The following is a 20,357-nucleotide window of genomic DNA, read 5'->3' on the forward strand; positions in this document are numbered from 1 at the left end:
AAAAGACCAAATAGGAGTTCGTCCCACTTAAAAACTATGTTTTTACCAAATATAGTAACTAATTCTGTGTTTTCAAACCCCAAAAGGCTTTCTTTTACGGAGGCCAGGAGGTGTCAAGGTGAAAAGAAAACTAATTTGTAATCTTTGAATTAGGAGTTCATGTTCTCGATAAAAGCTTGTGCTTTCGATTTAAAGGTCCCATATCATTCTCATTTTCAGGTTCTTACTTGTATTTTGTGTTTCTTCTAAAACATGTTTACATGCTTTAATGTTTTAAAAAAAAACTTTATATTCCTCATACTGTCTGCCTGAATATACCTGTATTTATCCTCTGTCTGAAACGCTCCGTTTTAATGCATTTCAACGGAATTGTGTTGCTAGGCAACAGCTTGGGTCCATGTTTACTTCCTGTCAGCTGATGACATTCACATACACTGTAACAGGAAACAAACTGGGACACATTTAGAATGTTTGTTTAAAACCATACAAGGGTCTAAATATTGTATATTTGTGACATCACAATTGGATAGAAATCCTAACAGCTTGTTTCAAATGCACAATTTCTGATTTACGGGCTGTGTGTATTTCTACGTATATTGAGCGTTTTGATAGTTTAACAGTATTTATATACCACTTAAACCTGCTTTATAATATAAAATCCATGAAAATCTAATTTTTTACAATATGGGACCTTTAAAGCTGCAGTGGGTAGAAATGGAGCAAATATGAAATATATAAAAAGGTGATTTTTTATAAAACAAGTAATCTGAAAAAAAATCATGTGCCTCTGTGTCCTCCGGTGCTCCTAATGGCATCTGCAAGATTTCACAGACCGGAGGGAAACAACCAATCAGAGCCGAGCTGTCAATCACTCACGAAGTCTGATCAAACTGTCAAACTAGGCAGCGCTGATCAAATATGAATAAATATTCTGTTACTATAATGCCTATTTCTTGCCTCAAATGTTTTCAGGAACATCTTGTAATGTACTGTTTAGCTGTAAAATGAGAAAGTTTGTGACCCAGCAGCCATGTTGAGATCAGTTGAGGAAATACCAAGCACCACCCACCAACCAGAGCACAGCCAATAGGAATGCTCTGTGATTGGCAAAAGTCTCCCGTCACAGGCTAGATTTATTAAAGCCTGAAAACAGAGCCATGAGGAGGTACAGAAGTCTAGTTGTCTCTCAGAACACTTGAATTACAATATGCTGAAAGTTATTATGGAATTTTTGCCCAATGATGCCAAAAAAATACTGCCTACCCCTGCTTTAAAGTGGAGATGAAATCGAAAAAAGCCTTTTTAACCCTTTTAGATTACATCCCTCATGTTGTACACTTTATATGCAAAAAAAAAGTAAAAAAATCAGAAGCTAATCCCAACCACTTTCCACCAATAATATCGTGATATCTATCCATCAGTCAATCTGCAACTTTTAGCGACAACATTCAAAGCCAACATGCTTTTTAGCAGTCCAATGAAACGCAAAGGATTTTACTTAATGAGGACCCATTTCTTCCTTTTCAGGGCATACTTGTATTTTGGGTTTCTACTAGAATCTGCTCTGATTCAGACATTTTTTTGTATTGTTTTTATCTACAAGCACAATTACTTGTACAGGTTTTCTAGTTTGAAGTGATTCATCTGTCAAAACACACACAACCTTTGCTTCAGCTTGACTCAGGTGAGCATAGCGCAACAGGGAAGTCATCAAACAGGACTGGTGAGGGTGGAGCTGCTGCCCACAAACACACACATAAACATTGCTTAAAGTATGTAAACTGTCTGGAGGTAAATAATGGAATAGAAAGGGACACAGTCACATCTGATCCAAACATCACACCACACTGTGGAAAATAAAACAGCAAGATCAACATTTTATTTCAAGAGTATAATCGCACAAATTGACTTCTTGTTCAAAACACTCAAAATCCAAATATGTCCACTTAAACTGATCTGACTTCACAAACCCAGACTTAATTTTGAATTTGATTAACATGGCACACCGAAACACAATTCGGCAATTATAAGCTTCAATTGTTTGACCCAACCCTAAAGGTGTTAATGAGTAATAATGATGTACAAGTCATGTCACATAATTTTTAAACAATGTGCCAAAAAAAAAAATACAAGTAAATGAATGTTTGTGAAATCAATCAAATCGCGTGAATTTAATCTCATGACAGTCACAAGTTAAAAAAACAAAAAAGAAAAGGCTTCACAGCTACGTCTAAACATTTAGAGAAAATAGTGAACTAACTATAGCAACAGGTGGAACTAAAGTAACTGTGCGGCGGGAAGGCGTTTCATACAGAGCTTAAGTCCTGTTGAGGAATGCATGTAGAGTAAAGGTTGAGAAGCTAATCTGTGCAGGGCAACTCATTGATCTATGTAACTGAAACTGATGGTACATTCAAAGCTTTGGCAATTAAGGCAAAACAAAACCCTGTGAAATGACATTGAGAAAATTCTGACATCATTTAGACACATTTAATCTCGCAAGTCTTCAAACTCTCCTCACAGGCTCTCAATAGAAGTGAGAGCGCAACCTGCGGGTGTTTTTCCAAAAGCAAGATATCCTCTTCAAATCATTTGTAGTTGTGTTTGTGACCAATAGTTCAATATTCACTCTTTTCTAGTCTCTACCAACTCCTGAGGGAAATAGCTGGCTGCTAAATGCTTCACTATGTTACCAGCCAGTGGCTTACGGTGTCTGTCTGCTTTTTACAATGGCTTTTCTAGACTTTTTTATTTTTTGCTGAAAACAGCCACCTGCTGCTGCTGCTGAAAATAATAACATGAGAGCAGTGACAGTGAACTAAAACCGCAAAGTTGCGGCCGGAGAGTTAAACAATCAGCTGAAACACACTCTAAAGCTCTGTAAAGCCGAGGGGAGCTGCAGATTCAGGTAGAAAAAATTATCTGTAGGTTCATAGCTACAAGTGACCCCTTCTGCGTTGTTTTCACATTGTTACCATAAAAATATTGATAAGACAAAAAAGAACATTTCCAAGTTCTAATCATTATAACAATCAATCTATCATAACTTTTTCAGAAAGAGTGACGAAAGAAATGCAGAATGAGAGATTGTATTGAGTTACAGAAGTTCGTGGAACAGAAGATAGCCCCGATGTGATGGCAGGACTTTTCTTTATTTTTCTCCAACCGTTGTTTGGACTTTTTTCCCTTCCGAGTCATTCCCCAGCAACCGTTTTACAGTTACAGTTAGACAGTTAAAAAACACTACATCTGAAAGATAAATGAAAACTGGAACAATCAGTCTATAATAACAAACCTCGACATGCCAGTTCCAGTAAAAAGATTATTAGTACTACTGCTTACTCATAAGACAGAAATAAAGTACTTAAAAATAAAAAAATAAAATCAAGCACAATAGAACAAGATGGACAAGTTAGTCGGGAAAACAGAAGAGCTGCTGAATATCTAGCCTACCCGACTGACAAAATGTTAAAAACGTGTGTTTTCATTGACAAGATTGAATTCTATGCAGCAGCAGCAACTACTACAGCAACTTTTTGGTCAGACCGGGATGGTTCATCAAGCCTGGTTACTAACTTCAAAGCTTGCATCCTGATCAATGAGCGATTCTTCAGTATTTTCCTGGAGCTCGATGGCTGTCTCGGTGTCATCCTCGAGGGCTGCCTCGACGTCATGCTCCACCTCCTCTTCTGCTGGCTCTACATGTTCCTCCCCAACAGGAGATGAATCACTCTCTTCTTTTGAATTGTCGGGGAGTTCGCTGTCGAGCTGTAGCTCACGTCTGGCTTTATTTTTGTTGACTGATCCTTTAGGGCGGCCCCTTCTCCGCTGGGTGCCAGTATCACTTTTTGGAGTAACTGGGGGACGGCCCCTTTTTCTCGGGGATCCGACATTGGAGGCAGGCAAACTCTTGCGTAAGTGAGCGCCTTTCTTGGACTCGGCCTTGAAAGGCCGACCGCGGCCTCTGCGAGCGGCTGTTTCAGACTCCTCTGGAGAATCAACACGTGGGTATTTTCTCGGCCTTCCCAGCGGCTTCCATACTCTTGGCTTTTTCAGCTCCTCAGCTGACGGCAGAGGGTGCTTCCTTGGCCTTCCTCTTTTGGCTGGTTCTTTTCTTGGTCGACCAGGCCTCCCTCTTTTGGACGGGGTACTCTTAGGCCGGCCTACCTTACCGGGAACCTTATATGCAGGGGTGCTCTTGTTTAAGGAGCCTTTAGGTCGACCTCTTCCCCTCTTAGCTGGCTGGGAGCCATCTCCGCTCTTTTTTGGCCTACCCCTCCCTCTATGAGGCGTCGCTGAGATGCCATTTGATGTCGCCTGCACCTTACTGGGCCGACCTCTCCTTCTGCTTCCACCAGCGTCCTCCTTCACCTCTCTCAGCCTGCGTTTCTTACCAGGAGAGCCACTTTGAGCCTCTTCATCTTCATCCTCATCCTCATCCTCATCCTCATCCTCATCCTCATCTTCATCCTCATCCTCATCCTCATCCTCATCCTCATCCTCATCACCTGTTAAACTTTCTGACTTGCGCTTCGTGGATCCTTTTGGACGACCCCTTTTTGCTTTTGGTGTATCCGATTCACCGTTCGGTAAGTCTTTAGCATCGGCGTTTTTGCTGAGAGACTTACTTGGCCTGCCTCTTTTCTTAGGAGTTTGCACAGAATTATCAGCATCGTTGTCTCCCGATCCGTCCTGCTTTGTGGGTTTCGTGAGTTTTGGACGCCCTCTTCCCCTCGGGGGCTGTGTGGACCCACCGTTGGAAATGTCTTTAACCTTCAATTTCTTTGAACCTTGTGGCCTCCCCCTTCCTCTTTTAACTGGACTGTTGTTGGACATTTCTCCACTGGACTCTTCCTCATTGGTCGCCACATCTCCTTGTTCTGCCTCAGTTGTCCTTATTTCTTCTTCCATACTGTTGCCGTCAGCTTGGACTAGTTCGGTCATGTTTGCACCTGTAAATACAACATTGAAAAGTACAATTAATGTTTATTCAAGAATCATTTTCTGTGTACATTAAACTACTTAGTATTGATTACATAATTGTAAGTGTGATAGAGCAAGACTTTGCTATTGCACCATATAAAAGTCATGCAATGCTATGATGAGAATGTTTCTTGTTTTAACTAGAGCTGTGAAGGTTTGGTCCATTAAAATAAAATAAATCTGCAACTATTTTGATAATCATTTTTCAAGCATAAAATACAAACAAATTGGTGTTTCCAAGTGCCAAGTTTTTTTTTCTTCTGTTTTTCTTTTTTTTTTAAGCTGAAGACGGTAACTTTGAGCAAATATTATATTTAGATAAAACGGTCATTATATCCTGAGAGTAGTGCGTGAGGCGGCCGGGTCACAAACGTTCTCATTTTTACATTGCCGTAACGAGAGACTCAGCATTTTTTTTTTACAGAAGCAATATACTGTCGTATTGATGGCAAAAATTTAATTTTTAATTTTTAGGTCTACATTTGAGATATGATGCAATTTGCCTTTTTGAACTATGACAATCAAATAAAACATAATATAGCCTAGACCATTTTAACAATGTAAAACTATACACCCATAATCTGGTCATATGTTTAAGTATTAATTTTTCAATTTGTGTTTGTATTTAATGTGCTACATCACTTATACTAATGCACTTATGTGACACAATGATAATTTCTAACAAAAAGCAATAATTAAAATCTCATTTTATATTTTATTTATAAGTCTGCATATTATCTATATCTAAGGATTATACCAGTGATAATTGCAATCTTATTTTATATTTTATTTATAAGTCTGCATTATTATCTATATCTAAGGATTATACCAGTGATAATAATTACAATCTTAATTTATATTTTATTTATAAGTCTGCATATTATATATATATCTAAGGATTATACCAGTGGTAATAATTACAATCTTATTTTATATTTTATTTATAAATCTGTATATTATATATATCTAAGGATTATACTAGTGGTAATAATTACAATCTTAATTTATATTTTATTTATAAATCTGTTTATTATCTATATTTAAGGATTATACCAGTGATAATAATTGCAATCTTATTTTATATTTTATTTATAAATCTGTATATTATATATATTTAAGGATTATACCAGTGATAATTACAATCTTAATTTATATTTTATAAGTCTGCATATTATATATATCTAAGGATTATACCAGTGGTAATAATTACAATCTTAATTTATATTTTATTTATAAGTCTATATAGATATATATATATATATCTAAGGATTAAAAGCAGTAAAATGCTTTATTAATCCACTCATAAAAGCTTTAAATCGTCCTCCATTTCAGAGAAACTATCATTACTAAAAAACACATTTTTGGCTCCAAAATAACAACATTACACTTTAGCTAACAAAGCAACAAAAATAAACAACCAACTCAGCAGAGTAAACTAGCATACACATGTGCATATTTTAAAAAAATATGTGGAAAGCAAATAAATACATGTTTACATGTTATAAACTCTCTTTATTAATTATTTAAAGGATGTGTTTTGCACGGCTGTGTCTATTTCCTGGATTACTAGTACAGGAAGCTAACAATAACAAGCAAAGGATTAAATAATTTAATGTTTTTACACTGCTTTTTTACACATTGAAACATGTGCAAATTATTTTTAAAAACTCTTTAAAGCCTCGTGTGTTATTAACTGTGACTGAAGCTCAATAAATGTGTTTAAAGTTAAGGCCTTTATTCAGACTGTGGACCAGGTTGTTGTCCAGGTGATAGTCAGCTCCACATGGAGGGTAATGGAGAGTAGCTAGCTGAGTTAAAACACATAAAATAATACAATAAACAGAGAGCATACATCACCTTAGACAAATCCCCCGTCAGAGTTTATCTTAGTCTATAATAAATCGCTGTTTGCAGAGAGCAGCCCATGCAGAGAAACTACGCGCTTATTGTTGCTGTGATGGCGGTTTAAATTTGCGACCACTTCCGGTCGTCCGTGAGGCTCTGATGAAGGAAACTGAAGCTGCAGAGTTTTCGTTCCGCCTCAGCTGACTTCCAGGCTAAATAATAATTCATCAACATCTGATGTGTGTTATAATTTACTGAGGATGTAAAGGTAGAATTTTTGTTTTTTTTGTTTTTCTCTAAGGTTAAAGGAACACATATTTGTAAAGGGACATATAAAAAAAGCAGCAACAACATATATAAACAAAAAAAAAGAAACATAAGAAAAAGAAAAGAAGGAGAAAAAGTACTACCCATTGTAATAGTGCAGTGTCAAGAGATACGTTCATATTCATATACATACATATTCATATACATACAACCAACCTCATATATAGATATATATACATACAGTATATACATATGTCTATACACGCGCATTCATATACATATCCACTTAGACACATTCGCTTACACAATTATCTATTCTATTATACAAACAAAAAAAGGACATATTTACATCCCTTTAGTTGACCTTTATCGACATTGTTTATTTATTAATTTTGCTTAAAGGGACTGTTTGTAACTTTTTAAGCGTATAAATGTAGCGGGTCGGCACACATGCGCGTTCGCATATGCGCGCTCGCGTGTGGCCGGAGCCTCGTGTCCGCTGCCTGCTCTCCTTCACTCAGACAGTGCGCGCGTCCTCCACCTCTAACGTGAACGCGCGCTCACTCAACACTGCAGAAGAGTTAGTTTAGCTCTGAGAATATCTAGTGGACGTTTGTTCAGAAATAAATGCTGCAGCTCCTCCAGACCAACAGAGGTTTCCCGTGTCTTGTGAAGTGACGGAGCTCTTCAGAGAGTTACGTTGTCTTCTCGTTACCGACCGGGTGCCGGTGTCTCCTCTGCTCTCTCCGGCTGCGGGCGGAGAGAGCAGGGAGACACGCTGCAGAGCCCCGCTGCATCAGCCTGCACTTAGGCAGGAAAGGCCAACACTAGGATCAGATCTAAATCATGTTCATGGAGAGACCTTCGTCTGGTCAGCTAACATTACTGCCAAGCAGCTGAAATATAGAGTGATATTGTGGTTTTAGCTGACGTGTGTCGCCTCACTGTTTTGAGCGACGCTCGTTCAGGTATATTTAGAGCGAGCAAGCGCGAGCCCGACGCTGACTTTCGTTGATTTCACGGCCACAGGTGCCGCTGTTAACAAGCATTTCTGAAAGTTACAAATAGTCCCTTTAACTCCAATCCTCACCCTGACTCAAAGTATCCCACCCACGCTCAAAAATGATATTCTGTTCTTTATTTCTATTAACATCCTTTTCAAGAACCCACTGATGTTTCAAAAACATTTTGAAACATTCAGTGTTTAATTGCTGTCTTTTTTATAGCTTTAAATATAAATGCTTTCCCCATCATAATGATGATGTTGTTCAAGTCTTTTCCTTTTTCATCATCCCTTAAATCACCAAACATTATAGATAAAGGACAACTATAGTAATTTGATTTGTAGACTGAGATCCACTTTTCAACTTTAATCCAAAATAATACAACTTCCTTACAATACCAAAATAAATGAATGTCTGACTCATCTTCCTCCTAACAGAATCTACATATGTCACATTGCTGGATGCCCCATTTTTTTAGCATTCTCTCAGTAGGCAACATTTGTAGATTAGTTTTAGTTGTAAAATTCTAATGGAGACATCAAAAGAAGTTGTGTAAATACATGCATATACTTTCCTCCATGGGATACATTTGTATAGCAAATCCTCCCATTTTACTAGATAGCTACTGGTAATCTACTGTAAAATAGATTTGTCTGCACCTTGAAACCACTCTGCTCAATGTGAGCACTGATTGCTTTCACAGTGTGACATTATTGTTAAATAGAGAATGGTCTATCTTCATTAATACTTTCAAATGCGATCACGAAGTGTATATACTCGGGTGAAGTAATGACAATGTATTTATTGTTTATTGTTATTTAATTTCAATTAAAAATTTAATTAAATAGGGTTTTACTATATGCATTGCCACCTCAACTAGGTACTGGGCTGTAGCTCAGCACTGCCCTCTAAAGACTAATTTGGTAAAATACAGTGATGGAGGAAAGAAACCAAACTCTAGAAATACACTGATTTAACTCTGATAAACACCCTACACTCTTATTTCTACTCAAAGAAACATTTAAAATGATCTGATAATAAAATAAAAGTGCCAAACATGAGAATACTTGATTTATAAACATAATCTCACAAAAGATAACTATAGTGTAGAACCTCGCGAAGAAGCATTTTAATAGTTACATTCGGGTACACCACAATTAGCTATTTTCCCCGCATTACCTCTCTCATGCACTATTGTCAGGATATAGCGGCTGTTTTATAAAAACATATATTTTTTTTAATCATACGTGCTCCAATTTCTACCCACTGGTGCTTGAAGTAAAACTGTCCATTTTAAGCTGTATTGCTCATTATATGATGATTTAAGGGATATACTTTTCAGTAAAATGTCCATCATGTCTGATGAGTTCTTCCAGTTGGAAGAATAATATACAAAAATATAGATTATTGTATTATAAAAAACTTGAGTTGAGTTCAAGGAATCTTTTTTTTTTTTTATTTGAGGAGGTTTGGGACAAGAAAAAAAACTTTGTTGCAACGCTTTCTCACTACTGCAATGGTATGGTAAGTCCATGTTTATGTGCATGACAAAATAAACAACATCAGATATTTCAGTTTAAAGAAGCATTTTATTTACACAACTATAAGAGGTGTTGAAAACAATGATGGCTGACCAGTTTGTCCCTAAAATATGGAAAGTAAACACAAGCACACTTATTTTTTTCAGAAAGGGTGATGAAAGAAACGCAGAATGAGATTGTATTGAGTTACAGAAGCTTGTGGAACAGAGGATAGTCCCGATGAGATGTCAGGACTTCGGATCTTTATAGTTTCACTGTTCTTCATTTTTCCCAACTGTTGTTTGGACTTTTTCCCTCTTCCAAGTCATTCCCCATCCATCATTTTACAATTACAGTTTAAAAAACCCCCACTAAATCTGAAAGATAAATGAAAACTGGAACAATCGGTCTATAATAACAAACTCGACATGCCAGTTCCAGTAAAAGATAATTAGTACTACTGCCTACTCAGAAGACAGAAAAAAGTACTTAAAAATAAAAAAAATAAAGCACAATAGAACAAGATGGACAGTCGGGAAAACAGAAAAGCTACTGAATATCTAGCCTACCCGACAGAAAATTGTTAAAAACATGTTTTCATTGACAAGATTGAATTCTATGCAGCAGCAGCAACTACTACAGCAACTTTTTGGTCAGACCGGGATGGTTCATCAAGCCTGGTTACTAAATTCAAAGCTTGCATCCTGATCAATGAGCGATTCTTCAGTATTTTCCTCGAAGTGCTCCACCACCTCCTCTTCTGCTGGCTCTACATGTTCCACCCCAACAGATGAATCACTCTCTTCTTTTGAATTGTCGGGGAGTTCGCTGTCGAGCTGTGCCTCACGTCTGGCTTTATTTTTGTTGACTGATCCTTTAGGGCGGCCCATTCTCCGCTTGGTGGTAGTATCACTTTTTGGAGTAAGTGGGGGACGGCCCCTTTTTCGCGGGATTACATTGGGGTTGTGTGGTGAGGATGAAGACGCAGGCAAACTCTTGCGTAAGTGAGCGCCTTTCTTGGACTCAACCTTGACAGGCCGACCGCGGCCTCTGCGAGCGGCTGTTTGAGACTCTTCTGGAGTATCATCACGTGGGTATTTTCTTGGCCTTCCCAGTGGCTTCCATACTCTTGGCTTTTTCAGCTCCTCAGCTGACGGCAGAGGGTGCTTCCTTGGCCTTCCTCTTTTGGCTGGTTGTTTGCTTGGTCGACCACGCTTCCCTTTTTTGGACGGGGTACTCTTAGGCCGGCCTACCTTAGCGTGTACCTTAAATGCAGGGGGTTTCTTGTTTAAGGAGCCTTTAGGTCGACCTCTTCTCTCCTTAGCTGGCTGCGAGCCATCTACGCTCTTTCTTGGCCTTCCCCTCCCTCTATGAGGCGTCGCTGCGGCCTTTGTCTCCAACCTGGGTTTCTTATTGGGAGAGCCTCTTTGTCTCGGACGTGTTACAGAACTGCCGTCATTTGTTAAACTCTCTGACTTGCGCTTCGTGGATCCTTTTGGACGACCCCTTTTCGCTTTTGGTGTATCCGATTCACCGTTCGGTAAGTCTTTAGCATCGGTGTTTTCGCTGAGAGACTTTCTTGGCCTGCCTCTTTTCTTAGGAGTTTGCTCAGAATTATCACCATGGTTGTCTCCCGATCCGTCCTTTCCGTTGGCAATGCCGGTAACCTTCAATTTCTTTGAACCTTGCGGCCTCCCCCTTCCTCTTTTAACAGGACTGTTGTTGGACATTTCTCCACTGGACTCTTCCTCATTGCTCGCCACATCTCCTTGTTCTGTCTCAGTCGTCCTTATTTCTTCTTCCATACTGTTGCCGTCAGCTTGGACTAGTTCGGTCATGTTTTCACCTGTAAATAAAACATTGAAAAGCACAAATTAATGTTTATTTAATAATCACTTTCTGCGTACATTAAATTACTAAGTATTGATTATATAACTGGGTGTAAGAGTGATAGCGCAGGACTTTGGTATTGCACCATATTAAAGTCATGCATTGCTAATAAGAGAAATGTGTCTTGCTTTAACTAGAGCTGTGAAGGTTTGGTCCATCAAAATAAGACAAAGCTGCAACTATTTTGATAATCAATTAAATGTGTCATTTTTCAAGCAAAAATGCCCAAAATTTGGTGTTTCCACGCTCTTAAATGGGACATTTTTAAGTTTGTAAAAAAATATTATTGTGATATTGTGAAGAGCATTTTTCCAGTTTTCTGGTGTTTTAGAGAAATGATAACTGAAATAAAATAAATTAATCAACAGATTAATCAAGTGAAATGAGTTTGGGAACTTATTTGGAGTAACAGAAAGTCCTGTGATATAACAAATTAGATGTTATAATATGAGGCATTTTGTTAAACCTAAATAAAGTGATATATAGAAGAACAATATACTGTATGTCTTAAAACATTTAAAAAAATATCTTGCTTCAATGTTAAAGCTGAAATTGGTAACTTTGATCAAATATGATAAAAAAATATATATATATTTTATAAAACTGTCACTATATCTGACAGAAATGCATGAGACAGATAATATTAAAAAAAAAAAAAAAATCATGTTCCTCTGTGTCCTCCAGTGCTCCTAATGGCATCTGCAAGATTCAGATCACTGCGCTGAATAAAAACAACCAATCAGAGCCGAGTTGGAGCCTGCAGTCTCTGAGCAGCTGTCAATCCGGCAAACTCCGATTAAACAGTCAAACTAGGCAGCGCTGATCAAATGTTAAATCAATATTCTGTTACTGTAATGCCTATTTCTCACCTCAGATGTTTTCAGAAACATATTCTAGTGTACACTGTTTAGCCGTAAAATGAAAAAGTTGGTTCCGGCCGGTGCTTGGTTTTGGCCAAGGCCTATTGAAGAAGGCTGGGGTACGGGTCTTGGGGTATTGGTACAACACATGCGCAGTATAACTGAAGCTGCGGTCGTGCGTTGCGATTTGCTCAATTTCGGCGAGCGCAGACCACATTTTACTGCGCTTGTGTTGTACCCCAAAGATATGACGCGTTGTTGACGCGTTGTTTTTGAACTATGACACTCAGATAAAACGTAATATAGCCCAGACCAGGGGTGTGCAACCCGCGGCTCTTTAGCCCCTCTCCAGTGGCTCCATGTGGATTTTTAAAAATGGAAATGAATAACTGTTCTTTGTTTACATTTTCATTTAACATTGTTGTAGGTCTATGGTACGACAAATAAAGTCACAATATTATAAAGTAATAATTTGACGTGTTATTTTCTTTTTTCTCGTAAAGTTATGACTTTATTCTGGATTCTCAGATTTTTTCCCTCAATGTGGCCCTAATACTCCGTAGTACATTTGCACTTTGGCCCTAACTGCATTAGACTTATATACTATATACTTAGACTATAAACTGTGTTATCTTCATCACAATGCTCAAATGATTTGCAGCTCCAGACAGATTTATATAGTTTTGTGCCTAAAATGGCTATTTTGATAGTAAAGATTGCTGACCCCTGGCCTAAACCGTTTCAACAATGTAAAACCTTACCGACATAATCTGGTAAAAATATATTATGTGAAAGTATACATTTTTCAATTTGTGTTTGTATTTAATGTGCTTCATCACTTGCACTTATGTGACACAATGAAAATTTATAACTAAAAGCAATAATTACAATCTTATTTTATATTTTATTTATTAATCTGCATATTATCTATATCTAAGGATTATACCAGTAAAATGCTTTATTAATTGATTAATGATGTTGTATATAGTATGTATGTGATAAATGTAATGTACTTGATTTCGGACCCTAGGAAGACTATCTGGTGCCATTGGTATCAGCAAATGGGGATCTTTTTTAAATAAATAATTAAATCCACTCAAAACAGCCTTAAAATGTACACTTATGTGACACAATGAACATGTATAACTAAAAGCAATAATTACAATCATTTATATTTAATTTATTATAAGTCTGCATATAATCTCTATCTAAAGGATTATACCAGTGGTAATAATTACAATCTTATTTTATATTTTATTTATAAGTCTGCATATTATCTATATATCTAAGGATTATAACAGGAAAATGTTTTATTAATCCACTCAAAACAGCTTTAAAAGTCCTCCATTTCAGAAAAACTATCATTACTGAAAAACACATTTTTGGCTCCAAAATAACAACCAAGTCTGCAGAGTAAGATAGCATACACATGTGGATATTTAAAAACAATTATGTGGAAAGCAATGTAAAAGTATACACCCATAATCTGGTCATAAATTTAAGTATTAGTTTTTTCAATTTGTGTTTGTATTTAATGTGCTTCTTCACTTACACTAACGCACTTATGTGACAATGAATTTATAACTAAAAGCAATAATTGAAATCGTATTTTATATTTTATTTATAAATCTGCATATTATCTATATTTAAGGATTATACCAGTGGTAATAATTACAATTTTATTTTATTTATAAGTCTGCATATTATCTATATTTAAGGATTATACCAGTGGTAATAATTACAATTTTATTTTATTTATAAGTCTGCATATTATCTATATTTAAGGATTATACCAGTGGTAATAATTACAATTTTATTTTATTTATAAGTCTGCATATTATCTATATCTAAGGATTATACCAGTAAAATGCATTTATTAATCCACTCTTAACAACTTTAAAACGTCCTCCATTTCAGAAAACATTTTTTGGCTCCAAAATAATAACATTACACTAAACAACCAAGTCTGCAGAGTTAGATAGCATACACATGTGGATATTTAAAAAAAATTATGTGGAAAGCAATGTAAAAGTATACACCCATAATCTGGTCATATGTTTAAGTATTTTTTTTTCAATTTGTGTTTGTATTTAATGTGCTTCATCACTTACACTAACGCACTTATGTGACACAATGAAAATGTATAACTAAAAGCAATAATTAAAATCTTACTTTATATTTTATTTATAAATCTGCATATTATCTATATCTAAGGATTATACCAGTGGTAATAATTACAATTTGATTTTATATTTTATTTATAAGTCTGCATATTATCTATATCTATGGATTATACCAGTGGTAATAATTACAATTTATTTTATATTTTATTTATAAGTCTGCATATTATCTATATCTAAGGATTATACCAGTGGTAATAATTACAATTTGATTTTATATTTTATTTATAAGTCTGCATATTATCTATATCTATGGATTATACCAGTGGTAATAATTACAATTTATTTTATATTTTATTTATAAGTCTGCATATTATCTATATCTAAGGATTATACCAGTGGTAATAATTACAATTTATTTTATATTTTATTTATAAGTCTGCAAATTATCTATATCTAAGGATTATACCAGTGGTAATAATTACAATTTTATATTTTATTTAGAATTCTGCATATTATCTATATCTAAGGATTATACCAGTGGTAATAATTACAATTTTATTTTATATTTTATTTATAAGTCTGCAAATTATCTATATCTAAGGATTATACCAGTGGTAATAATTACAATTTTATTTTATATTTTATTCATAAGTCTGCATATTATCTATATCTAAGGATTATACTAGTGGTAATAATTACAATTTTATTTTATATTTTATTTATAAATCTACAAATTATCTATATCTAAGGATTATACCAGTAAAATGCATTTATTAATCCACTCATAAAAACTTTAAAACGTCCTCCACTTCAGAAAACATTTTTTGGCTCCAAAATAATAACATTACTCTAAACAAACAAGTTTGCAGAGTAAACTAGCATACACAAGTGCATATTTAAAAAAAATGATGTGGTAAGCACTTAATCCATGTTTACATCTTATAAACTATCTTTATTAATTATTTAAAGGATGTGTTTTGCACGGCTGTGTCTATTTCCTGGATTACTAGTACAGGAAGCTAACAATAACAAGCAAAGGATTAAATTATTTAATGTTTTTACACTGCTTTTTTACACATCGAAACATGTGCAAATTATTTTTAAAAACTCTTTAAAGCCTCGTGTGTTATTAACTGTGACTGAAGCTCAATAAATGTTTTTAAAGTTAAGGCCTTTATTCAGACTGTTGACCAGGTTGTTGTCCAGGTGATAGTCAGCTCCACATGGAGGGTAATGGAGAGTAGCTAGCTGAGTTAAAACAGATAAAATAATACAATAAACAGAGAGCATACATCACCTTAGAGAAATCCTCCGTCAGAGTTTATCTTAGTCTATAATAAATCGCTGTTTGCAGAGAGCAGCCCATGCAGAGAAACTACGCGCTTATTGTTGCTGTGATGGCGGTTTAAATTTGCGACCACTTCCGGTCGTCCGTCGTACGTTTTATAGGCTGTGAAGGAAACTGAAGCGCAGAGTTTTCGTTCCGCCCCTCCCAGGCTGCTACTGGGATCTCTCTCATACTGATATACTGGAGCCGGCCCTCAGAGCGCCACTTAGTGGGTTGTGGAGGTACTGACAAATGGTTGGCGGGTTTTAAAATTAAAGAGGAAGGATACTGGAATGATATGAAACTACAAATCCTAAGGAATCTATTGGTCACAATCATGCCATGCTCTCTTTGCAGGAAGGAGGCTGAATAACACTTCAAAGTTACGCTGAATTTTGGCGAGGAAAAACTGTGGTGCATACTGGTTTATTTGTGGTTTCAGAGAGATTCAGAGCAGACTGGCATGGTCATGTGAGCAATTTATATTGAACAACACTTCACAGTAAAAGTTTGCCATTTCATATTACAATTTTTGTATGATATTAATCTCTAAAGTTGTGATGTGAGTCATGGACCGCATTGTTGTTTGCACTTTCTTCCAACGAGTATATGTCTTGGTGAATAACATCTAACAGCCCAAGGAAGTTGTTACATATTATTTATAGTGTGCAGCTGTAAAAAGCAAGAGTTTTTCTGGTCTAAAAAAATTAAAAACACCACTACTCAATACACAACTGGAGCCCTCTTAACCTCTGAGCAAGCAACTTAGGGGGCAGAAAAGGGCATGTAGAGGCCATTATTTGCAAGTCAAAGTTAACGTGATAATAACACGTTAACACAATTTTGTTTTAATGCCATTAATTTGTTTAACACATTAATGCAACTTGCCAGTTTTAGGTTGTAGCGGGCTCAGTTTTGAAGTATCACATTAGAAAAATCCATTGGTACCAACCCTGTCATACTAGCTCGTCGCAAAAGAGGCCAAATAACGCTCCAAACTTACGCTAAATTTTGGCGGGAAAAAAATGTCATGACCATTTTCAAAGGGGTCCCTTGACCTCCGACCTCAAACCAGTGAATGAAAATGGGTTCTATGGGTACCCACGAGTCTCCCCTTTACAGACATATGTGTCACAGATGCAGTTTTTTTTTTTTTTTAACGAAAAGTGATGTTGGAGACAACCCTGCACCAGTAAAAGCTCCAAGCGTGTGGTGAGGAAATATGCCCCTGAATAGTTTGGATTCATAATGTCAGGCAGTGATAGGTGAGGGTAAGCTGAATATTTATGTGGGTCATTACACCTGACAGTGGCACAACACATATTTATAGCCCAGTTTGTCATTTATTTGGGAAGGTGACAATCTGACGTGGGCCTCAAGTTACAAAAGGTTGAGAACCCCTGCTGTAGCCTACATTCAGTATTTGCATCTTTAATCCTTTTCACACTGCTATCTTTAGACCAAACATACCTTACACTATTTTTGTACTTTTTTTCATTGCAAAAGAAACCAAACTGTAGAAATATTGTGTGGACTTACCGTCGGAAATGCCGCTGATTTTCAAATTCTTTGAACCTTGTGGCCTCCCCCATCCTCTTTTAACAGGACTGTTGTTGGACATATCTCCACTGGACTCTTCCTCATTGCTCGCCATATCTCCTTGTTCTGTCTCAGTCGTCCTTATTTCTTCTTCCATACTGTTGCCGTCAGCTTGGACTGGTTTGGTTATGTCTGCACCTGTAAATACAACATTGAAAAGCACAATTAATGTTTATTCAATAATCACTTTCCGCACCGGCTGCCGGTGTCTCCTCTGTTCCCTCCAGCCGCGGTCGGGAGGCTGTGGCAGGAAAAGCCAACACTAGGATCAGCAGTGATTCATGGGGAGACCTTCGTCTGGTCAGCTAACATTACTGCCAAGCAGGTGAAATATAGAGTGATATTGTGGTTTTAGCTGACGTGTGTCGCCTCACTGTGTTGAGCGATGCTCGTTCATGTCTATGTAGAGCGAGCAAGTGCGAGCCCGACGCTGACTGTCGCTGACTTTACTCTTACAAACAGTCCCTTTAAATGCTGACATTTGTCATGTTTGTTTTAAAATGGTTCATTAGAGTCAAGTGGAAATCCATTTAGTAAACTAGCTTGACTTGGTTGAATGTTTCATTTCCACTTTAAGGTTGGGGGTTCACACAAAAAGAACTAAAGGGAATGTGATGTGTACAACGCAGAGAGGTCTAATGTATTGGGATTTGTGTAGCCTAAATATTACACCCCTTTTTATTGGTACACCCAATAGGTCCCATATCATGCTAATTTTCAGGATCATACTTGTATTTTGTGTTTCTTTTAGAACATGTTTATATGCTTTAATGTAAAAAAAAACTTTATTTCCCTCATACTGTCTGCCTGAATATGCCTGTAAACACATGCGCAGTGTAACAGAAGCTGCGGCCGTGCGTTGCGATTGGCTCAATTTTGGCGAGTGCAGGCGACATTTTACTGTGAATGTGTTATACCACCCGGAGATATGACGTGTCACCCAGCCTCTTTTATATATGCCTTGCACTGCAACAGGAAGTAAACTGGGACACATTTAGAATGTTTATGTTTAAAGCTGTGAAATGGTATAAATATTGTATATTTGTGACATCACAAATGGACAGAAATCCTGACAGCTTGTTTCAAATGCACATTTTCTGAATACGGGCTGTGTGTGTGTCTCCATGGATTGACTGATCGATACTTTCACATTATTTATATAGCACTTCAATCTGCTTTATAATAAAAACAACATGAAAATCTCACTTTTTTACAATATGGGACTTTTAAATTAAACTTATCACCTAAATAAGGAGGCAGCTGGCTGGAGGGAGATCACCACGTGATCACCTGAAAGTTTACCTATAGGCTACTGTTGGCTGTACTGTTTGTCATTTTCATTAAATATTGCAGAATAAATAGAATAGAAAGCTTTATTGTCATTGTATTAAATACAACGAGATTCACAGTTGCCACTTCTGGTCAGTGCTTTAAAACAAATACTTGACAAGACTAAACGAGGCAGATAAAACATGTAACAGGTAAAACACAGTTATAAAGAAAATAAAACAGGTAAAGTAGATGTAATAAATAAATATAAACAGAAGTGTTACACTAGAAGTATAAAATATAACAAATAGATGTAATGTAAACAGAGGTGATTGCACTTGTAAAATAGGTTGGGTATAGATGTAATAAATAAAATGTAAACAGGTAGTTGCAATGGTAAAATAGGTATGGTATAGATGTAATAAATCAAATGTAAACAAAGGTAGTTGCACTTGTAAAATAGGTAGGGTATAGATGTAATAAATCAAATGTAAACAAAGGTAGTTGCACTTGTAAAATAGGTAGGGTAGATGTAATAAATCAAATGTAAACAGAGGTAGTTGCACTGGTAAAATAGGTGGGGTATAGATGTAATAAATCCAATGTAAACAGAGGTAGTTGCACTTGAGGTGTATATTACATCAAGGATATATTGCAAAGTCAAATGTATTTCATATTCAGTGTATTAATATTGCACAGCTTTATTGTCGTTTTCTATTTCAAAAGAGAGCAAGAACTACTCACCCATCTTTTAAGTGTCTCCAGCTCACAGCTGATGTTTGTTTACATGACGTCACAGAGGGGCATATTTAACGGTGTGTGGACAAAGAGTGTCCGATGTTATCAGGCTATAAAGTCAATAAAAAAAACACAAATCTATCTTCTTGTCTTGTTAGTTTCTTATTACAGTTAATTATTATATTACAAATGCATTTCTAGGGGAGTTCAGTGAGCTTAATTCTTCATAAACTACCGGTTCGTCAGTATAAGTACACAATAAGTAGTAATATAATAGATGATAATAATAAGCACGCGCTTATTGTTGCTGTGATGGCAGTTTAAATTTGCAACCACATCCGTTTGTGCGTGACTGTTTGAGAGGCTCTGAAGGAAACCGGAGCGCAGAGTTTCCGTTCCGCCCCTCCCAGGCTGCTACTGTGATTTCTCTCATACTGGTATTACTGTAACCTACATTCAGTACTTATACCCATATTTGCTTCTTTAATCCTTTCACACACACACACACACACACACACAGACACACACACACACACACACACACACACACACACACACACACACACACACACGTACACACACACACACACACACACACACACACACACACACATACACACTGCTTTCTGCAGACTTAAGAATTATTATTTTTTTTTTCATTGCAAATCCCTCGTTTCCTCACGTTGTGAATATTTTAGTTCAATATACTTTATAGTTACAATTCATGTTGGTGCGCATATAGCCTAGTAAAACAGTAACATATCCAGGGGTCAGCAACCTTTTCTGTCAAAAGAGCCATTTTTAGGCAAAGAAAAAAAAAAAAAATCTGTTTGGAGCCGCAAAACATTTGAGCATTGTGATGAAGGTAACACAGTTTATAGTATATAACTCTAATGCAGTGAGGGCCAAAATGCAAATGTACGATGGAGTAT

The 20,357-nt window shown here is 36.4% G+C and overlaps 2 protein-coding genes across 2 annotated transcripts in view; both read right to left on the reverse strand.

Annotated features, from left to right (window-relative positions):
- The window catches only part of tmem79a (transmembrane protein 79a), a 32,654-nt gene extending 12,896 nt beyond the window's left edge, over positions 1-19,758 (reverse strand). The window contains exons 1-3 of the mRNA XM_074614280.1: positions 19,432-19,758; positions 17,359-17,556; positions 4,414-4,952 (exon numbers count right to left, since the gene is read on the reverse strand). Of these exons, the coding sequence (XP_074470381.1) occupies positions 4,414-4,952; positions 17,359-17,556; positions 19,432-19,435 (741 nt within the window). The 5' untranslated portion in view covers positions 19,436-19,758. The remainder of the gene's footprint in view (positions 1-4,413; positions 4,953-17,358; positions 17,557-19,431) is intronic.
- LOC141754868 (uncharacterized) lies at positions 9,669-15,948 on the reverse strand. Its single transcript, XM_074614281.1, has 2 exons — positions 15,790-15,948; positions 9,669-11,465 (listed from the first exon to the last, which is right to left on the reverse strand). Exon 2 carries the CDS (start codon positions 11,455-11,457, stop codon positions 10,291-10,293), a length of 1,167 nt encoding a protein of 388 aa, XP_074470382.1. The 5' UTR covers positions 11,458-11,465; positions 15,790-15,948; the 3' UTR covers positions 9,669-10,290.
- Positions 19,759-20,357: the final 599 nt, after the last annotated feature.

Source organism: Sebastes fasciatus, chromosome 17, assembly GCF_043250625.1.
Source record: "Sebastes fasciatus isolate fSebFas1 chromosome 17, fSebFas1.pri, whole genome shotgun sequence".
NCBI classification, from domain to species: Eukaryota; Metazoa; Chordata; class Actinopteri; order Perciformes; family Sebastidae; genus Sebastes; species Sebastes fasciatus.

Bases quoted from the DNA above. Each gene is read 5' to 3' on its own strand.
- LOC141754868 (XM_074614281.1), bottom strand. From the start codon at position 11,457: ATGACCGAACTAGTCCAAGCTGACGGCAACAGTATGGAAGAAGAAATA.